At 43.7% G+C, this 17,787-nt stretch overlaps 1 protein-coding gene across 1 annotated transcript in view; it reads right to left on the reverse strand.

The window, feature by feature from the left end:
* The window catches only part of LOC145410235 (uncharacterized), a 91,408-nt gene extending 74,042 nt beyond the window's left edge, over positions 1-17,366 (reverse strand). Inside the window, exon 1 of the mRNA XM_080280456.1 lies at positions 17,235-17,366. Within this exon, the coding sequence (XP_080136582.1) occupies positions 17,235-17,260 (26 nt within the window). The 5' untranslated portion in view covers positions 17,261-17,366. The remainder of the gene's footprint in view (positions 1-17,234) is intronic.
* Positions 17,367-17,787: the final 421 nt, after the last annotated feature.

The following is a 17,787-nucleotide window of genomic DNA, read 5'->3' on the forward strand; positions in this document are numbered from 1 at the left end:
TGTAATCCATCCATCCATCCATTCATTTTGAGTATGTAGTTCTGTCGATATAAAAGAGATATACACAGCGTACTAGGGAATGCTAAGGTGTAACTGAGAAGGGAGTAGATTGCGAGGAGATAAAGGAGGGGACGTATAAATGCTTGGAAAATATAGAAGCTCAGATGGATTATTTCAGGAATGAATTATATTGTAGCAGAGAAAATGGTGGGACAGTGCTGTGAGATAAAAGGAGGGGGATATAGAAAATGTACAGTTGGTGGAAGAGAAGAGAATGCGATGCCATGTAGGAGGGGGATAGAGAAACGAATAAGAGGAGAACAGAATGCCAGGAGATAAAAGAGGGATGTATAGAACAGGATAATAAAATACACAGAGAAAAAAGAGAGGAATAAGGGAAGCGGGTGGTGATAATAGACGGGAACGGAATGTTAGAATATTAAAACAGATAGAGGAGTGGGAAGCAGAATGCGAAGAGAGAGAGAAGAGGGGAACAAATCGCTCGGAAATAAAGGAGAAATGGAGAAGCGAATAAAGGGAGAAGGAGAGAGACGCAAATAAGAGAGGCGTATACAGTAGAATAAATGATAAAACAGGGGAACAGAACGGAATGAGATAAATGAGAGGGATGGGGAATAGAACCAGCGAGTGATGCTACAGGTGAGTGAATGAACCAATACCGGGTTTAATGGGCGGACCAGCGAATGGAACTAATGATTAAAGTCAAACACAGTGAGCAGGTGCTGAGTGTTGGGGGACGGGATGTGGGTGTGGGGGAAAGAGTGTGTTGAGTTTGAGTGAGGGTGAAGGAATGTTGGGTGTTGGGGGAGGGGGAGTGGGTGTGGGTGAGAGGGTTTGTGAGCTTGAGTGTGGGAGGATGAGAGAATACTGGGTGTGGGGGGAGGGGAATGTGATGTGGGTGAGAGAATTTTGCGGGTTTAAGTATGGATGAGGGTGAGAAAGTGTTGGGGGGGGGGGGATTGGGTGTGGGTAAGGTGCGTTGAGTTTGAGTGTTGGTGTGCGTAAGGGTGAGGGAGTGCTGGGTTTAGGTTAAGGGGTTTGGGTGTGTATGAGAGTTAGGGAACATTGGAGTGTTTGTTAATGAGTACAGGTATGGGCATGGTTAGTCACTCTTGTAAGAACTGTCTAGCGTGGGCCATCGGGTTTACTGCAGTTTTCCTCGTACACTCTTATAAGTGTAGGTGCGCGAGGGTGTGAGTCTGAATAAGCAGCTGTTGGATGTAGATGTGAGTGTGGGGGTCGGTGAGGGTGTGGGTGTGGGATTGTGAGGGTGGGGATCAATGAGGGTGTAGGTGAGTGATTGTGGGTGTGGGGGTAAGTGAATCTGGATGAGGATATGATGGGTTTGGGTGAGAGAGTGTAAGGTGTAGGTGAACCGGGAAACCAACAGATGGGCTGCCTGATCGTACTAACTACACACACGCAAGTCTTCAGTTCTCCATGCACCTGCCAATAACCTGCACCCAGACCCGCACCCACACCCACAACCACAACCCCCCACATCCACAACTCTCACACTCACAACCCCACCCACACCTTCATCCTCACTTACATCCACACCCACACCCAGCCTCTTTGCTCCACCATCGCTCCTATGACCCCTACGGTGCTACGGGAGGCGGTTCACTGACCTAAGCTACGTCCCCCCTGTCGCTACCCCTGCCTCCTCCTCCGGGGCCCTGCACACACATGGCCACCGGCCCCCCCCCTCTCCTGCCTCCCCCCTTCCACAGCTCCCCTCTCACCTCCCATTCCCTCCACACACCTTCACTCAGCGTCCCCCCACCCGCACTCCTGCCCTCTACCCCTCCCCCATATAACTTTTCCACTCTGGCCCTCCCCTTCCGCACCTCCACTCCGACCCCCTCTTTCCTCTTGGGTTTACGCATCTCTATGCCAGTCTTCCAGTGATCTCCATCCCCTCTCCCTGCCCCACCAAACCCATCCACCCCATCTTCCTTCCCCTTCCAAACATCCCCCCCCTCTCATTCCCCTCGGACCTTACATACACCTTTACGCCGGCTTCCCAACCATGTCTCTCCCTCCACCATCCCCTCTTCCTCCCCACCACTCTTCCCTCCCCACCACCACTCTTACATACCACCGTTACCTGCCTTCCTCTCTTCTCCCTCAGCTCATCCTCCATACCCCCCAAGGACCCAAATACTTCTCACCTTCCCCCCTGTTTCCCTTCCCTACTCTGTCTTAACCCCTCTTATCCCCACCCTTGCCTCCTCACCCCGATTCCGGTGATTTTCCTCTTCCACCCCTGTTCATACTCCCACTTCATCCACTCCCTACTGACTCCCCTTGTCTTCTCTCCCCTCCCTTACCTCTCTGCCATTTCATTTTACCTTTTGTCTGCCACTATATCTTTCTCGTTTTTGTAAAGCAGTCTCACATTCTTCGGCCCCCCCCCCTTCCACATTTACTCCTCCATTCCTCCTCCCCCCAGCCCCTCCAGTTTCCATTCCCCTCCCTCGCATACTTCTCCATCGCTCCCACACGCTCCTCATTCGTTGTACTCCCCCCCCCCATAATGCTTCTAGGTACTTCGCTTTCTCCTTTCTCTCTCCATTCACTCTCCCTCTTCACCCTCAACTTTCCCTCCACACTCGATATCTTCGTTTTCCTCCCTCCCTCCCCCCACTCTATCCCTTCAGCTTCCTCTTCATACTTCTTTTCACTCACCTTTCCACCCCCATCTCCCTTCCCTCACCCGCCCATCATCCATCTCTCCTAATTCCACCAGTCTGCTCTTCATCCATCCAACCATCCATCCCTCCCTCCACTCTCAGTCTCTTTAATCTTCCCTCCATCCCTCCACTCTCCGTCTCTTCAGTTCCCCCTTCCATACCGTCACTCACCTCTCTTCAGTCCCCACTCCCTTCCATCCCTCCACTCTCGGTCTCTTTAATCTTCCCTCCACTCTCCCTCTCTTTAATCCCCTCTCCATCTCTCCACCGTCAGTCTCTTCAGTCCCCACACCATCCCTCCACTCCACTCCATTCCCCTCCCCTCCTCCTCCTCCTCCTCCTCCTCCTCCTCCTCCTCCTCCCCCTCTCGCTCCCCCTCCCCATCTCGCTCCCCCTCCCCCTCCCTGCTCACTTGGCCGGCCTAGCTTTGGTTTACGCTCCTGCTTTTATCTGTTTGACTTTTTTGCTACTGTTTATTTTATACGTTTGACGGCGAATGGGGGCCTAATCGTGGTCTCATTAAACGCTCTAACTTCCTAATAAGCTGTGTGATGAGCTTGGTAATTAGGGTCATTATTGGCGGGTGGGATTGGGATTTATTTATAGGTTAGATTTTATGAGAACAGGTAATTGACAGGAAATGGCATTGATTAGGTGAATTATGGATTTATTCTACAACTGATTTGATGCTAGAAACTGACAGTGGATAGAGTTGGCAGGGGGAATGATTCACGAAGAAGCACAAGACTGGGATTTAGCGCCCATTTTTGGAGTTTGTAGTTGACCAATTAACTCTTCTGTCTTGCAGGTGGGTCTAACTGCACCGCAAAACTACCTGCTGATGGTTTAGGTCTGTTATATGGAGTGGTATTTCGGAGGCTTTGATGTTCAGTAAGAGGTGTGTGTGTGTGTGTGTCTAATTTCACAGTGCGTGATGTTGATAATTCTCAGCCTTTCATGCTGTCTCTTTCCTCAGCTTCAAACCCTCAGTCACATCCCTAGGTGGAAAAAAGGTGATGTGATGATGATGATGATGATGATGATGATGATGATTGTTCTGGTATAGATTTTTTTTTTTTTTTTTTTTATGTGACCGACTCTGGGCATAGGCTTCACAGCCTGCTTTTAGGTCCCAGTAGTCCTCCTATGTACCGCACACCTCTGTAGTCACTTGTATTAACCCCTTCACATCAATGACGTCGTCTTCGTTTTGTTCTTGCTACCTGTAGACGATTTTCCTCAGTTTTGGAGAGAAACCATTTGTGGGAAAGAAATAAGAAAGTGTCCATTAACCCCTTAGAACCTGGTGTCTTTCCTTAAGTTGAATAAATCGTCTGACGGTGGTAGGAGAAATCTTAAAGAAATATCGTCAATTGGAGTATAACCAGAGAGAGAGAGAGAGAGAGAGAATTTTGAAATGTGTAATTGATAGGTATTAATAAGTAGATATAATTAAACCGATGCAATAGTGAGGGCAGGTTATTGATCTGAGAGAGAGAGAGAGAGAGAGAGGAGTGGGAGGGGCTATAAGAAGTGGGAGGGGCTAAAAGAAGAGGGGAGGCGGGGATTAGAGAAAGAGAGAGAGGGGAGAAGGGGGGCGGGGCTTCGAGCGGGGGAGAGAGGGAAAAAAGAGAGTGAGAGAGAAAGAGAGAGAGAGAGTTAGAGAGGCACCACCATTCACAAATATCAAAGGTTAGAACAATGAGACCCACGTCGAATAAAATGATTGAGGAGACGAGGATGTTGGAGAGAGAGAGATGAGGCAAGTTGGTTTGAGAGAGAGGAGAGAAAATGAGGGAACAGGAAAAGCGAATGATAAAAGAAAGAGAGAAAAGAGAGGGTATAAGTGGAGTGTTATTTGAATTTACAAAGAAATAACAGAGAAGAGAAAAAGTGTAAGAGACGAAAAGAAGAAAAGATATTGGAATAAGAAAATGATGAAGTTGGTTTGAAAGAGAGTAAAGAAGGGGGTACTCAAAAGAAAATAATGAAATCGGGGGGGAAAATAGATGACAAGAGAGAGGTGGAGGGGGGAGGACTAAAGAAGAGTAGAAACAGAAGAAAATCCTATTGAAGTTTGAACCACAAAGAAGGAAGACACGAGTGAGAGGATCAAATGTAGTAAAATTAGAATGGGAGGTGATAGAAAGGATATGACAGACAAACGATCGGATGAGAGAGGTGAGCAGGTTGAGTTGAGGAATTAAAAAAAAAATAATAATACAGTCCATTCACCTTGGCGGAGATTTACAGTATTTTTCGTCCCTTTGAATTTGATCTCCTTACCCAGTAGCAGAATAAAGCAATACTGCAACTTTTCATCCATTCCATAACACTTCTTCGTGACTAGCACATTCTGTTGTTAATCTCCTGATACAGCTCAGCATTCTAGACTTGCTAATGAAAAAGTGGACTGACCTATCTTACTGGCTAATTAACAGTGTGGGTGAGAACATGATAATTGGCTGGTTGAGCTAGTTCGCACAAGGAGCAAAATTGTTAACTGATCGGCCGACTCACTGGGTAATGAGAGAGTTGATAATGCGAACTACCTGTCTGGGTAACTGACTGGCTGACTGACTGACTGACTGACCGACTGACTGTGTGAATGAATGAATGAATGAATGAATGAAACGCTGCCCTCCCTCTCCTTAATGTTTCATGTGTAAAACAATCTCTTCCCACTCCTGCTCTCCTCTCAATTCATTTTTTTTCCTCCTCCTTCTTTTCGTATACTGGTGATAAAAAGGTACATCATCAAAGTGGATTCTGCATAAATCTCTCTTCTAAATGCTCAAACAAAGTACCGGTATCACTAAGACTAATGCTGGGGTGTCGTGTGAAGTTTGTGATATTGTATCCTGTCCACACTGATTTTACTGTATTCGTCTCTTATAACATTCAGTGCCTTTAGATATATAATTAACGTGTACACTCCGGGACAAAAGTTTGCTTAATATTTCACCTCTTCTTTTCTCACTTTCCTCAGTTGGCTTGTATTCTGATTTAAAGAGAAACTTGGTCCCGTATTCACATCTGTTAAGGAAGCTCCCTAACACCTCTTCCTGAGCTATTTATTTTTGGACACGACTAGTTAACATCAATCTATGTTATTAATGCTGATTATGGTAGTATTTGAATTATTTAAATGACACGGAAGAGTATAGCAAGGAGTAATATGCAAAATAAATCGGTTAGGAAGAGGTGTTAGGGAACCTCCTTACCCGACGAGAATAAGGGCCTTTGCTTCCCTCCCGATAGATGATTCTCTTGGGTGTGATGGAGTACTGAGGAAAGTGAAAAACATTTTGTGAGTGAAGTAGACGCAGTGGTGTATACAGTAAGCAAACTTTTGTCTCTTACTGTACTACCAATGAAAATGAGGGTGTGAAATATTTTGTGTATCAGTTTTTATCGATGTATACAAGTTTATTCATTTCCGTCACGTTTCCGTTGCACTTTTTTTGCTTACATTTTTTGGTATCCGATTATTTCATAGCCTTATGTATTATTTCATTGCCTTTAATTTTTGGTTTCGTTTTTATTTTGTCATCTGTTTACTTCGTCCTGTTTTTTCTCCTTTGTTTACATATCCATTTCCATCTTTCTTTCTTCTATCGCATACTCCATTTCGTGTGCGTCTTTTATGTTCTTATCTCAGTAACTTTTCTTAATTCATCGCTTCTTTTGTCTTCTCGCCTCTTCTTCCAAGCTCCTTCATTTTTCCGCCCTATCATATTTATCACAACTATATACTTTTACCTCCTCTTTTCTTTCCAGCCTCCCTTTCTTAACCCGTCCTATTTTCTTCCTCTCATCTTTTCATCCTCTCTTTTTCTTCCTTTCTTCATTTCTTCCTCTTCTTCCTTACCTCCCTTTCTTAACCCATCTTTTTTTTTCATTCCTCTTCTTCCCCTCTTCTTCCTCCCTTCATTTCTTCCTCTTCTTTTCTTCCTCACTTCCTAGTTCCTCTTTTTTCCCTATTCCTTTTCTTTATCTTTCCTTTCCTCCTCTCATCTGCTTTCTTCTGACTCCTCCTCCTCCTCTCCCCTCTTGGATCTCGTTACTTCAATCCTCTTAACTCTTATTCTCTTATCCCCCTCCGCTCCCCTCCCTCTGTCTTTCTCTCTCATCGGTCATCCACCTCTTCCATCCCATTACCTCCCCTCTCCCGTCCCCTCCCCTCCCTACTTCTCCCCCCTCCCGTGAACACACAGCTTCTCTCTCTCTCTCTCTCTCTCTCTCTCTCTCTCTCTCATGATCCCTTCGTTCCATTTCAGACGCCCAGCAGTGGTATAGTGGATAGAATACACCAATCGGAGCCTCACCCGCGCAAAGTTTCGAATCCCCAAGAGGTAAGTGGGTGTTTTTTCGACCCCGTAGTGCCACCAGGGGCGTAGGGCCGTCTCCTGTCCTGAAAATGATGAGAATTACGGGAGCCTAGCCTGGGGACCCTACTAACATAATGGGGTGATATGGGACGCGGTATTATTATTATTATGATTATTATGATGATGATGATGATGATGATTATTATTATTGTTATTTATTATTTATTTGTATTTACGCTACACTCGTGATGGGCCAGTAATGGATTGGAATATAAGAATATAATTTGTTATTATTATTATTATTATTATTATTACTATTAGTGGAGAGGTATACGAGAGAGGAGGGTGTGAGCTGGGAGCGGGGCAGTGAAATGGCGGTGGACAGGGCGACATGGAGGCGATTTGTTTGTGGCCACTCCTTACGGGATTGAGGCTTTTGGCAATAGATAGATAGATAGATAGATAGTTGTAGTAGCAGCAGCACCAGTAGTAGAGCAGTAGTAGTAGTAATAGTAGTAGTAGTAGTAGTAGTAAACGTAGCAACAATATACCTTAGGTTTCTTTTTCGGGCTAGAGATAAAGCGAAATTCCTGTTCTCATTGTTTTGCTCCCAATTTTCCTGCAAACTTCGCTAATGAATGGCAGTGCGTTTTCATTCAGCGGCGTGGCGGCGTAGTGCGGGGTGCCTTCATTCATTCATTTACTCATTCACTCATTGTTCTTTATTCATGGTTAGGTATTCGTATTTTTTTATTTGCTTTCTCTCTCTCTCTCTCTCTCTCTCTCTCTCTCTCTCTCTCTCTCTCTCTCTCACACACACACACACACACACACACACACACACACACACACACACACACACACACACACACACACACACACACACACACACACACACACACACACACACACACACACACACTGTAGTTCATAAGGGTTAAATATAGCCTTCAGTAGTCTACGTTTTCCTGGTGGCTGTCCTTAGCTGTAGGGTCATCTGATGGTAGAGAGAGAGAGAGAGAGAGAGAGAAAGGAGTACTGTCTTTGGTCCAGCAGTTACTTAGTGGACCGCCGTCTTGCGGGGCTGGCGTTCGATCGAGTCTCAGGTTATGATTAATTTGTCAAGTTTCCCGCACTCCAATACAACTCCTTCTCTCCTCCCCCCTCCCCAACTCTCTCTCTCTCTCTCTCTCTCTCTCTCTCTAACTTTTTTTGCATTTAAATCGTTGTAGGTACGCTTCCTGTCCAAATTTATGTTCGCACTTAAAATCGTCAATACCCTCCTTCCTCCCTTCTTAACCCTACCCCTCGTTTCCCCATCCTTACCCTTAACCCCTTCTCTGCCTCCCCCCTCCCTCCCCTTATTCCCCTACCCTTTCCTCCCTTCAACCCCTCCTCTCTACCTGAATCCCCCCTTTTCTCTCTCCTTTTAAGTCTCCCTATCTCCTTTCCTTCTCCCTACCCTCCTTTTTCTCTCCCTTTCCTACCCTTTCTCCTCTTTTGTCCACTTCCAGCTCCTGTTCCCTTTGTTTCCATCCCTGCCTCTATTTGACTTATACCCCTCCCTATCCCTCCCTCCCTCCCTTCTTCCCCTTATACCCCTCCCTATCCCTCCCTCCCTCCCTTCTTCCCCTTGTACCCCTCCTTATTCCCTTCCTCCCTTCTTCTCTTTATACCCCTCCCAAATCCTCCCTCCTTTCTTCCCTCTCCCTACTCTCGTTCCGCCACCATCCCTACCCCTGCCCCCCTACTTCCCCCTCCCTACCCTCCCTCTGCAGTCCCCCGTTCCCCCTCCCCCATCCCTCCACCAGCAAGGTCGTATCTGATATATAGCCGACGGAGGCAACGGGTTCTCCTCACGCGACTCCGACCTGATCTAACCCAACCCAACCCACCTCACCTCAACCCAAGCAAATCCACCCTAAACTAACCCAACCCAACCCAACCCACCTCACCCCAAGCAAACCCACCCTAGACTAAATCAGCCCAACTCACCCTACCCCACCCCACTCCAGCCCAAAGTCACCAAGCAGTACCATGTCCAACCCAACCTAACCAAACCGACCACAACGCCAACTCATCCCATCCCGACCCGACCCGACCCCAGCACCAACCCTACCCATCCCGACCCGACTTAACCCCGACCCGACCCGACCCAGCAGCAGCAGCAGCACCCGGGCAAGAATATCAACCTTTCCTGAGGGCGATCAATATTCCCTCATCCCTGACGCCTGCGCACGCTCTCCGGGAATTATTATACGGCATGGCTCTATGGGCGCGATAATTCAGACCTTCCTTCGTCGTGTTTACCTGCTGAGGATAATTTAGATTCATTGGGTCGTATTCTAGCAGGTTTTGATGATTTCCTGACACCTCTTCCTCACCGATTTATTTTGCGTTTAACACATACTTTTTACTTTATCAATTTAGGGATAATCTTGTAACACGTCTTTCTCACCGATTTATTTTGCGTTTAACATATTTTTTTTTATACTTTATTGATATGGGGATAATTCTGGCTCTTTGGGTCGTATATATTGTAGGAGGTTTTGATGATTTCCTAACACTTCTCCCTGACCGATTTATTTTGCATTTAACTTTCTTTTTTACTTTATTAATGTGAGGGATAATTCAGTCTGTTCAGATCATATTCTCCCCTGCGATTTATTTTGCATGTCGCTTTATGTATTTATTTTTGTATGTTACTGAGGCAAACTGTGTCGACTTTAGGAATGTGAAGTTAATGTCAGGGTGCAACAAACTTAATAAATCGCCAAGAATTAGGTGTTGCGAAGACACTTATGGTACTCAGTGAACGATCCTTTATTGGAAGAATTATGCAGTAAGTCTAGTAAAGTGAGTCCTGGGTATAGATCGCCGGTTTATTTATGTACCGTGTAGTTATTTATGTATTTATTACTTATTTTTTATTGGTATTCAATCCGGTGACGCTTTTTATTTATTCATGTTACCTCCAGATGATTTTATTCATCTTACGAGGGACGTGTGTCAGTGAAAGGGTAATTGAAGGCTTTATCTCTTTCAGCTTCCACTCTTCCTTCAGCTGAATAAAATTGTCTGAAATTATGAAGAAGATGGTGAAGAAGACGTCCTCGTAGTGAAGGCGTTAATGGCTCCTTAAATTACACAAAGATTTCCCATTAAAGATCCACTCCCGCCTATGAATATGATTAACCAGTTCCCTAATTATAAGTCGTGGTTGAATGAAGGAAAAAAAAAATCTTTAAAAAAGTGTAATAATTTGGAACACCTGCATGAGATATGAAGGAGGATTTTGTAATGTTCAGTAATTTTTTGTAATATATCGGGAATGTGGTATAGAATATATATTAGTTTTTTTTTTTTTATCTGTGTAGCTATATTTCATTCACTTTAACCTGATTCAGATTATCATCCATTTGCAACTTTGTTTCACGTAGCACAGCGGCGGAAAATGACAATACTACAGCTCTGCATCCTTTCCCTAGCACGTCTTCGTGACTAGCGCCTTATTCTAGCGTTTTTCTCATGTCACAACTCAGCATTCAAGGTGGAGGGATGGCAGTTTTAGGCCAAGTTAGTGTGAACGGAGTATAGGACTGTAATATGGGGGAAACTTACAAATCAGCTTTTCGGAGTGAACTTATCATTTCTGTAATTATTTCAGCGTAAAGAAAGTCAGCAATATTAAAGTTAAAAAAAAAAAAAAAATCGATAGTAATAGTATAAGGTTGTATTTTTCAGTTCCCTTTTTTTTTTTTTTTTTTTTTTTTTTTTTTTATAGGGCTGATAATATTTCGCCCCAAAATTTATGCATGGCTGTGAGTGATTATTCAGGCCCCAATAATTCCGTGTTGGCGTTATTTTTATTATAACCCGTAAACACCAGAGAGAAATTATAGGGAGAGTGTGACCCAAGGATAGATTTAAGCCCTTCAACATGCGTTTTTTTAATTGCTACCTTCAGACGATTTTATTCAGCTTGCAGTAAAGGGGGTTTATGGAAAGGCTACATCTCGTTGATCCTCCAGTTTGAAAAAGTGTCTTCAAAACTGAATAAAATCGTCTGAATGTATGAAGAACACCTCATCGGATTTTGGAGGTCATCGGATTTCGGATTATAAGCGTACAATAGGGGGCAAATATTCGCCTCCCCTTCCACTGCGTCATAATTGTAACGCTTAAATTATTTTCCGTATAAGCGGTATTGTTGATCGGGGGGGGGGGGAATTACGTGGGTATTATTAAAGCAATTTTTCACCCCTTCGCGTCCCATTTTCTTCTTCCGGTTCGATAATTCATTACTAATTCGAAGGGTAAACAGGTGAATTAAAGGGTCCGCTTATTTTTTTCTTTTTCTTTTTCTCTCGGATCACGACAGACATTTTATTATAATAATTTTTAGCTGAGAGTGAGCGGTGGGAACTAAAGAAAGTTAAAAAAAAAAAAATGCGAAAATAAAATATGAGAAAAACACAAATTTAAGAAATTGGATGACCCCAGGACTCAAAAATAGCATCTGAGAAAAACATATATATAAAGAATAAAAAAGAGGACACGAAGAAATCAAACATAAATAAATAAATAGATATATAAATAAATAAATGCAAATGCAGATACGGTCGAGGCGTCAGGAAAAAAGGAAATGATTAAATAAAACGAAACTAAATGCGAAATACAAAGACTGGGAATGAAAGAAAGACAGAGAGAATGATTTGTAAGCGAGATGTAAAATTATTAACGCAACTTTCAGCTCGGGCATAAGGAAGAAGAGAAAGGGATGAAATAATATGAAAATAGACAGAAAGAAATAACACAAAAGATGAAAATTGAACGATAGTAATGCGCAGAAAAAGCGATAAAAATAACCGATTTACATGCATTAGCGCAGGCATGAGGAATAAAGGGAAATAAAATAAATAAATAAATAAAAACCACCTCAGAACACAAAGCATGGAACCAAAAATACGGGTTAAAAAAGGACGAAGAAAATTGGTAAAAATGTAACCACAGTTGTAAAAAGTAAAAATGAAAGCAGTGAGTCTAGATCTACTGCAAAACACAGAGGAGGAAGGAGAAAGAGAAATACGTAGACAGAGAAGCCCCAAAGATGAAGAGGAAAAATGCGGAAAACGGAAAATGAGCGATAAAAAAAAAAAAATGCGTAAATTCACTGGCAGCGCTGGCTTCAAAAAAAAAAAGTGAGCAATAATATTAGAAACTGAGCCACGCAAAGACCGAAGTAAAGAGGAAGGAATGAAGGGAAGACAAAGGCGATGGAGACTAAGAAAATATGGAGAAATTAAGAAGCTGTGCAGGTTGTAAGGGAACATGGTGGATGAGAGAGAGAGAGAGAGAGAGAGAGTACGAGGCCGAACCAGCGAATAACATAAAGGTCCCTATTCTCGTCGGGTAAGGAAGCTTCCCTAACGCCTCTCCCTTATCGATTTATTGTTGGATATGAGTGGTTAATATCCCTTTGTACGTTATTTATGCAAAGTATGGCGATATTGGAAGGATTTATTTAACAGCAGAGGACAGTGAAATGTAATAAAATAAATCGCTCAGGAAACGGTGTGAGGGAGCTTTTTTAACCGATAAGCATACGGGCCTGAAACTAAGGATGAAAAAGAAATAGAAGGGAGACAAATTATGTGCGGGATAAATGTTGCCGGTTTGTAAGCCTTTGGTTCATTTTTTCTTACATAAAAAAATGGCGCGGAGAAAAACAGAGATAAAAGAAATTAAACAAAGTGCTGGAAAAAGAGAAGAAATACGCGCAGAAAAAAAAAAAAAACATTCGTCAGATTTTATTTACAGCGCAAGAGAACACACAGGAAGAAAAAAGAGAGAGAAAAAAAAGAAAGAAGAAATGAAAAAAACACTAACTGACCCGACTTCTTAAACCATCAGTCACGAAAAGGGAAGGCAGGACCCGAATTGTAACTAATATTTATAGGACCCATTGCTTGTTAGATGTTAGAAGCCGTTTGTAGCGACGGGGGTTGACGACGAATTTTCTCTCCTTAGGCGGAATAAAATTGCTTGGAGGAAATAAGAATGAAAGAAAAATATGCGTTACTTAATTGAAGGGGTTAAGTTTCAAGCGTATGGCCATAACACTGAGGAAAAAAAAAATAAATAAATAAAGCGCGGAAAAAAAAAGTCCAATAAATTTACAGTCGTGGCGCGGTCTAAGAGAACTAAGTAGATGACACAGCAAAGGGTACACAAACTTTTGAGCCACGCCATAACTCGACTGTTTTCTTTTCTCTTTTTCTCTTCTCTCTCTTTTTTTTTTTTTTTTTTTTTTTTTCCTGCGCGCGTGGCAGAACCGCGCAATAAAGGCGGTTTAATAATCACTCTTCACTCCGGCCGTCCGCCTAAACCATCCCTCATTCTTCTCCCCGGTAATCACTCGCTGCGATTTTTCTTTGTAGCAGCATCACCTACGTCATCTTCAAGACAAGCTCTCTATGCACGCGCGGAAGGTTTCTTTGTCTAGGGTGAAGAGAATTGGGTTTGGGTTTGAAATCTACATACTCAAGGAAATTTGTTTGCAGTAGCGTCGCAAAAGCACGTAATTTATCCTCACCATCTTAAGAATTAGCTCACTATGCACTCACGGAAGGTTCCTTTGTCTGAGGTGAAGTGAATTTGGTTTGGGGTTGAAATTATATATACTCAAGGAAGTTGTGTACTGCAGTTTGCAATACCGTCGGGAAAGCACTTCATTCATCCCCGCTAAATTCGTCTTCACAACCTTCAGATCTCTCTTCCTTTCTCTGTGGCACTAGCGGGAGATTTCTTTGTCTAGGTTGGAGGGGGATAAGCGATTGCAGTAGAGATGCTGCTTGTGCTTAAGGAAATGATGGAGTAGAATTGGTAACAGCGTCGCATAAGCACGTTAGTTCACAACCTTTAGAACATGCTATCGGTGCCACTCGCGGATAATGTCTTTGGGTTTGAAGGGATAAACGATTGGGATGTGGATAAAATATACTCAGGGAAATTGTGTAATAGAACAAGTTAAAGCGACGTACATGTACTTCATTTGCCCTTAGAACAGGTTATCTGTGCACTCTTCTAAGATTTCTTTGTCCAAGTTTAAGGGGATGAGCGACTGGGGATAATGATACAGTACGCAAGGGAATCATTGATATGAAATTGGTATAAATGTCGCGTATGCACTAAATTCGTCTTCAGATCAGGCTTGCTATGCACTGGTGGGAGGCGTCTTTGTTCAGCTTGAAGGGGATGGACGATTGGGGGACAAGGTGTGTGTGTTTAAGGATATAATAAACCATGATTAGTAACAGCACAGGTAGGAAGTTCGTCTTGTGTGGAATCCGCCTCGAAAAATGGTGGAGGCTGGACTCCTGTGCAGGCAAGAAGGGTTAACTTACGGTGTTCTGGATCTTCCTCTAGCACTCGTCTCTCCTCCCTTCCCTCTGTCCTCTTTCTGCCCTCCCTTTCCTCTCTCTACCCTCGCTAACTGTCCCTCCTCCCTCCCCTTGCTACCCTCGCCGTCCCTTCCTCCCCTTCTCTCTCCCCATTTTTACCCTTGCAACCCTCGCTTTCGCTTCCTCCCCTCCCGTCCCCAGCCCTTCCCCTTCCAGACCAACTTTTCCGTCCTTTCTCTCTCTCACTCACTCTCTCACTCTCTCTTGCTCTCCCCTCCCTTCCTCCCCCTCCGACCCGACTTTTCCATTCTCCCTTTCTTTTCTTTCTCTCCCACACTCTCTCGCCCTCACCCCTTCTCAGCAATTTCCTTCCTTTCTCCACCTCCCCCCCCTCCTCCTCCTTCTCCATCTCCCCTCCGTTCTCTTTTCTCTCCGTAATATTCTTCCATTCTCTCCCTCGTTCTCTCTTTCTCTCAGTAATCCTCTCTGTCACTCAACCTGTCTCTCTTTCTCTCTTCGTCTTTCTTCCATGATTCCTTTGTGCGCTCCCCCCCCTCTTCTCTCCTTCTCCTCTTCTCACTCTTCTTCTCATCCCTACTACAGTTTCATCCTCTCTCTCTCTCTCTCTCTCTCTCTCTCCTAACACACACCCTCTCTTGCCCCCTCAGCAATATCCTCCTTTTATCTTCCTCCCCTGCTCCCTCTCTCTCACTCATTTTCTCTTGCTCTCATTTTCTCTCCCTCTCTCATGCATTATCTTTCTCCCCCTTTCACCCATTTCTCCCATGTTTCTCTCACTCATTTTACATTCTTTTTACCCATTTCTTCCCTCCTCACTTTCTTCATATCCTTCCCATTCCCCCATTTTTTCTCTCCCTTTCACCCATTTCTCATCTCCCTCTCACCCATTTTTTTTTTATTCTCCCTCCCTCTCATCTTTCTTTCGTTCGCTCTCCCTCCCCCTCGTTTTTCCCTCGTTCTTTCTCCTTCCCTCTCATCTTTACCTCGTCCTTTCTCTCTCCCTCCCTCCCTCTCATCTTTCCCTCGTTCGCTCTCCCTCCCTCTCATTTTTCCCCCTCGTTCTTTCTCCTTCCCTCTCATCTTTCCCTCTCTCTACCACTCATCCATTTTCCTCTCTTACACATATCTCCCTCTCACAGATATTTACATAATTTTCTCTCTCTCATTTTCCTTTCTCTAGCATGTTTCCTTTCCCTTTCACCTATTTTCTTTCCTCCCTCCCTCTAACTCCTTTTTATCTCATCTCTACTTTTCATCCTTTTCCTCTTACGTATTTTTTTTTAATCTGTCCGTCGCTCATCTATTTTTTCTTATCTATCCGTCGCTCATCTATTTTTTATCTATATCGCTCATCTACTTTTTTTTATCTATCCGTCGCTCATCTATTTTTTCTTATCTATCCGTCGCTCATCTATTTTTTTATCTATCCGTCTCTTCTATTTTTTTATCTATCCGTCGCTCATCTATTTTCTTTATCTATCCGTCGCTCATCTATTTTTTTAAAATCAATTCGTCGTTTATCTTATCTTTTTTTTTTCTATTTTTATCCCACCCATTACTGTTTTTTTGTCACTTTTTTTTTTTTTTTTAAATATCGCCCTCTCTTTTCCTTTCTCCTTCACTAATTTTTCCTTCTGACCTTTTTTTCCCCCCCTCTCTTTCCCTTCGTTCTTTACCCTCTCCTTTTCCTATATCATTTTTCCCTCTCACTACTATTTCCCTCTCTTCCCTTCTCCCTCTTTTTCCTTCTCATTTTCCTCCTCTCCCGTCCCCCCTCTGTGTTACCATTTCTCCTTCTCTCTCATGTTGTTTTTCCTTCCTCCATTTTCCCTCCCTCCTCCTCTCCCCTCCGTTTTTCCTTCCTCCCCCTCCAGTTTCCCTCCCTCCTCCACCTCCTCCCCCCTTCCCTCCTTTTTTTTTTTCCTTCCTCGTGTTGCTTTTCCCCTCCCTTTCTTTCTCTCCTTTCTCCGTATCATTCATTTTTCCCTCTCCGTCTTCTTTTTCCCCGTCAAAATTTTTTCCCGCATTTCCTTTATCTTTTTGTCTCCCTTTTTTCCCTTCCTCCATGTCCCTCTTTTTTTTTTTTTTTTCCCTCACCCTCTCCTTACTTTTTTCTCCTCTCTCTTTCAGCCATTTTTCATCCCTCCCTCTCATGTGTTCCACTCTCTCTCCTCCTCTTTTTTCCCTCTCTCCCTCTCCGCTATTTTTCCCTCTCTCCTTCTCCCCTCCTTTTCATCTCTCCCCTCAAACCATCTTTCATCTCTCCCGCCCACTATTTCCTCTCCCCCTCTTGTTTCACCCTCCTTTCCTTCTCTCCCTTCTTTTTCATCCCTCCCTTATAACTATATTTCATTCTCCTTCTCCTATTCCTCTGTTCCTCTCCCTCTCTCTCCTTTTTTTCTCTCTCACTCCTCTCTCTTTTATTTCCTCTCTCCCTTTCACGTATTCCCCTGTCCCTGTCCCTCTCTTCTTTTTTCTCTCCCTCCTCCTTCCCTCTCTCCCTCTCACAGATTCCTCTGTCCCTCTCCCTCCCTACCCTTTTACCCTCTTTCTTCCTTCTCTCTCTTCCTCTCTTTTTTTCCATCTCGCCCTCTCACCTATTCCTGTGTCTCTATCCCTCTCCTTTTTTTCTCCTTCCCTCTCCGCCTCTTTTTTTCCAGTCTCCCTTTCACTCTCTCTTTTTCTCTTCCTTCCTCTCCTCTCTTCCACTCTCTTTTTCCCCTCTCTCCCCCTCCCCTCTACAGGTGTCTGGCAGTACTCACATGTGTGGTATCAAGAAGGGAAACATGAGTGAGGGAGAGATGCAGGGATTCAGAGGTGACGAGGGGGGGACGGCAGACGGAGCAGAAGCAGCAGCGGCGGCGGCAGCAGCATCTTGTTTACCATTATTTTTCTATTTTTTGTTTACGATCACTACAACAACAACAACTTCGACGGCACAAACAACAACAACAACAACACTGACACTCGCATCACAGAGCTTCGTGAAAAAAACTTTGATAGATATTTTTTTTCTTGTATTATTATTATTTTTTTTTTTACCTACGTAGACTTTATTATTTTTATTATTATGATTAACTTTTATTACTTCACTGGCTATCTTTATTTTTCACGACAGGTATACTAACTTTTCTTCTCTTTCAGGCACGTAATTTTTAACCTACGCGCAGCTACACTTCACTGCACTAAACCGTATAAAAAATCTGGTTCTCCTCTAAATATCACATGTTTGTAGAGCGAATTATGCATCCGCTGAGTTGCTTTTGAACGTGAAGAAGTTAGGATCTCTAGAGTTTACGGCGCGCGTATCTATGT

Source organism: Coenobita brevimanus, chromosome 84, assembly GCF_032717465.1.
Source record: "Coenobita brevimanus isolate Jiangsu-jjx chromosome 84, ASM3271746v2, whole genome shotgun sequence".
Taxonomy (NCBI): domain Eukaryota; kingdom Metazoa; phylum Arthropoda; class Malacostraca; order Decapoda; family Coenobitidae; genus Coenobita; species Coenobita brevimanus.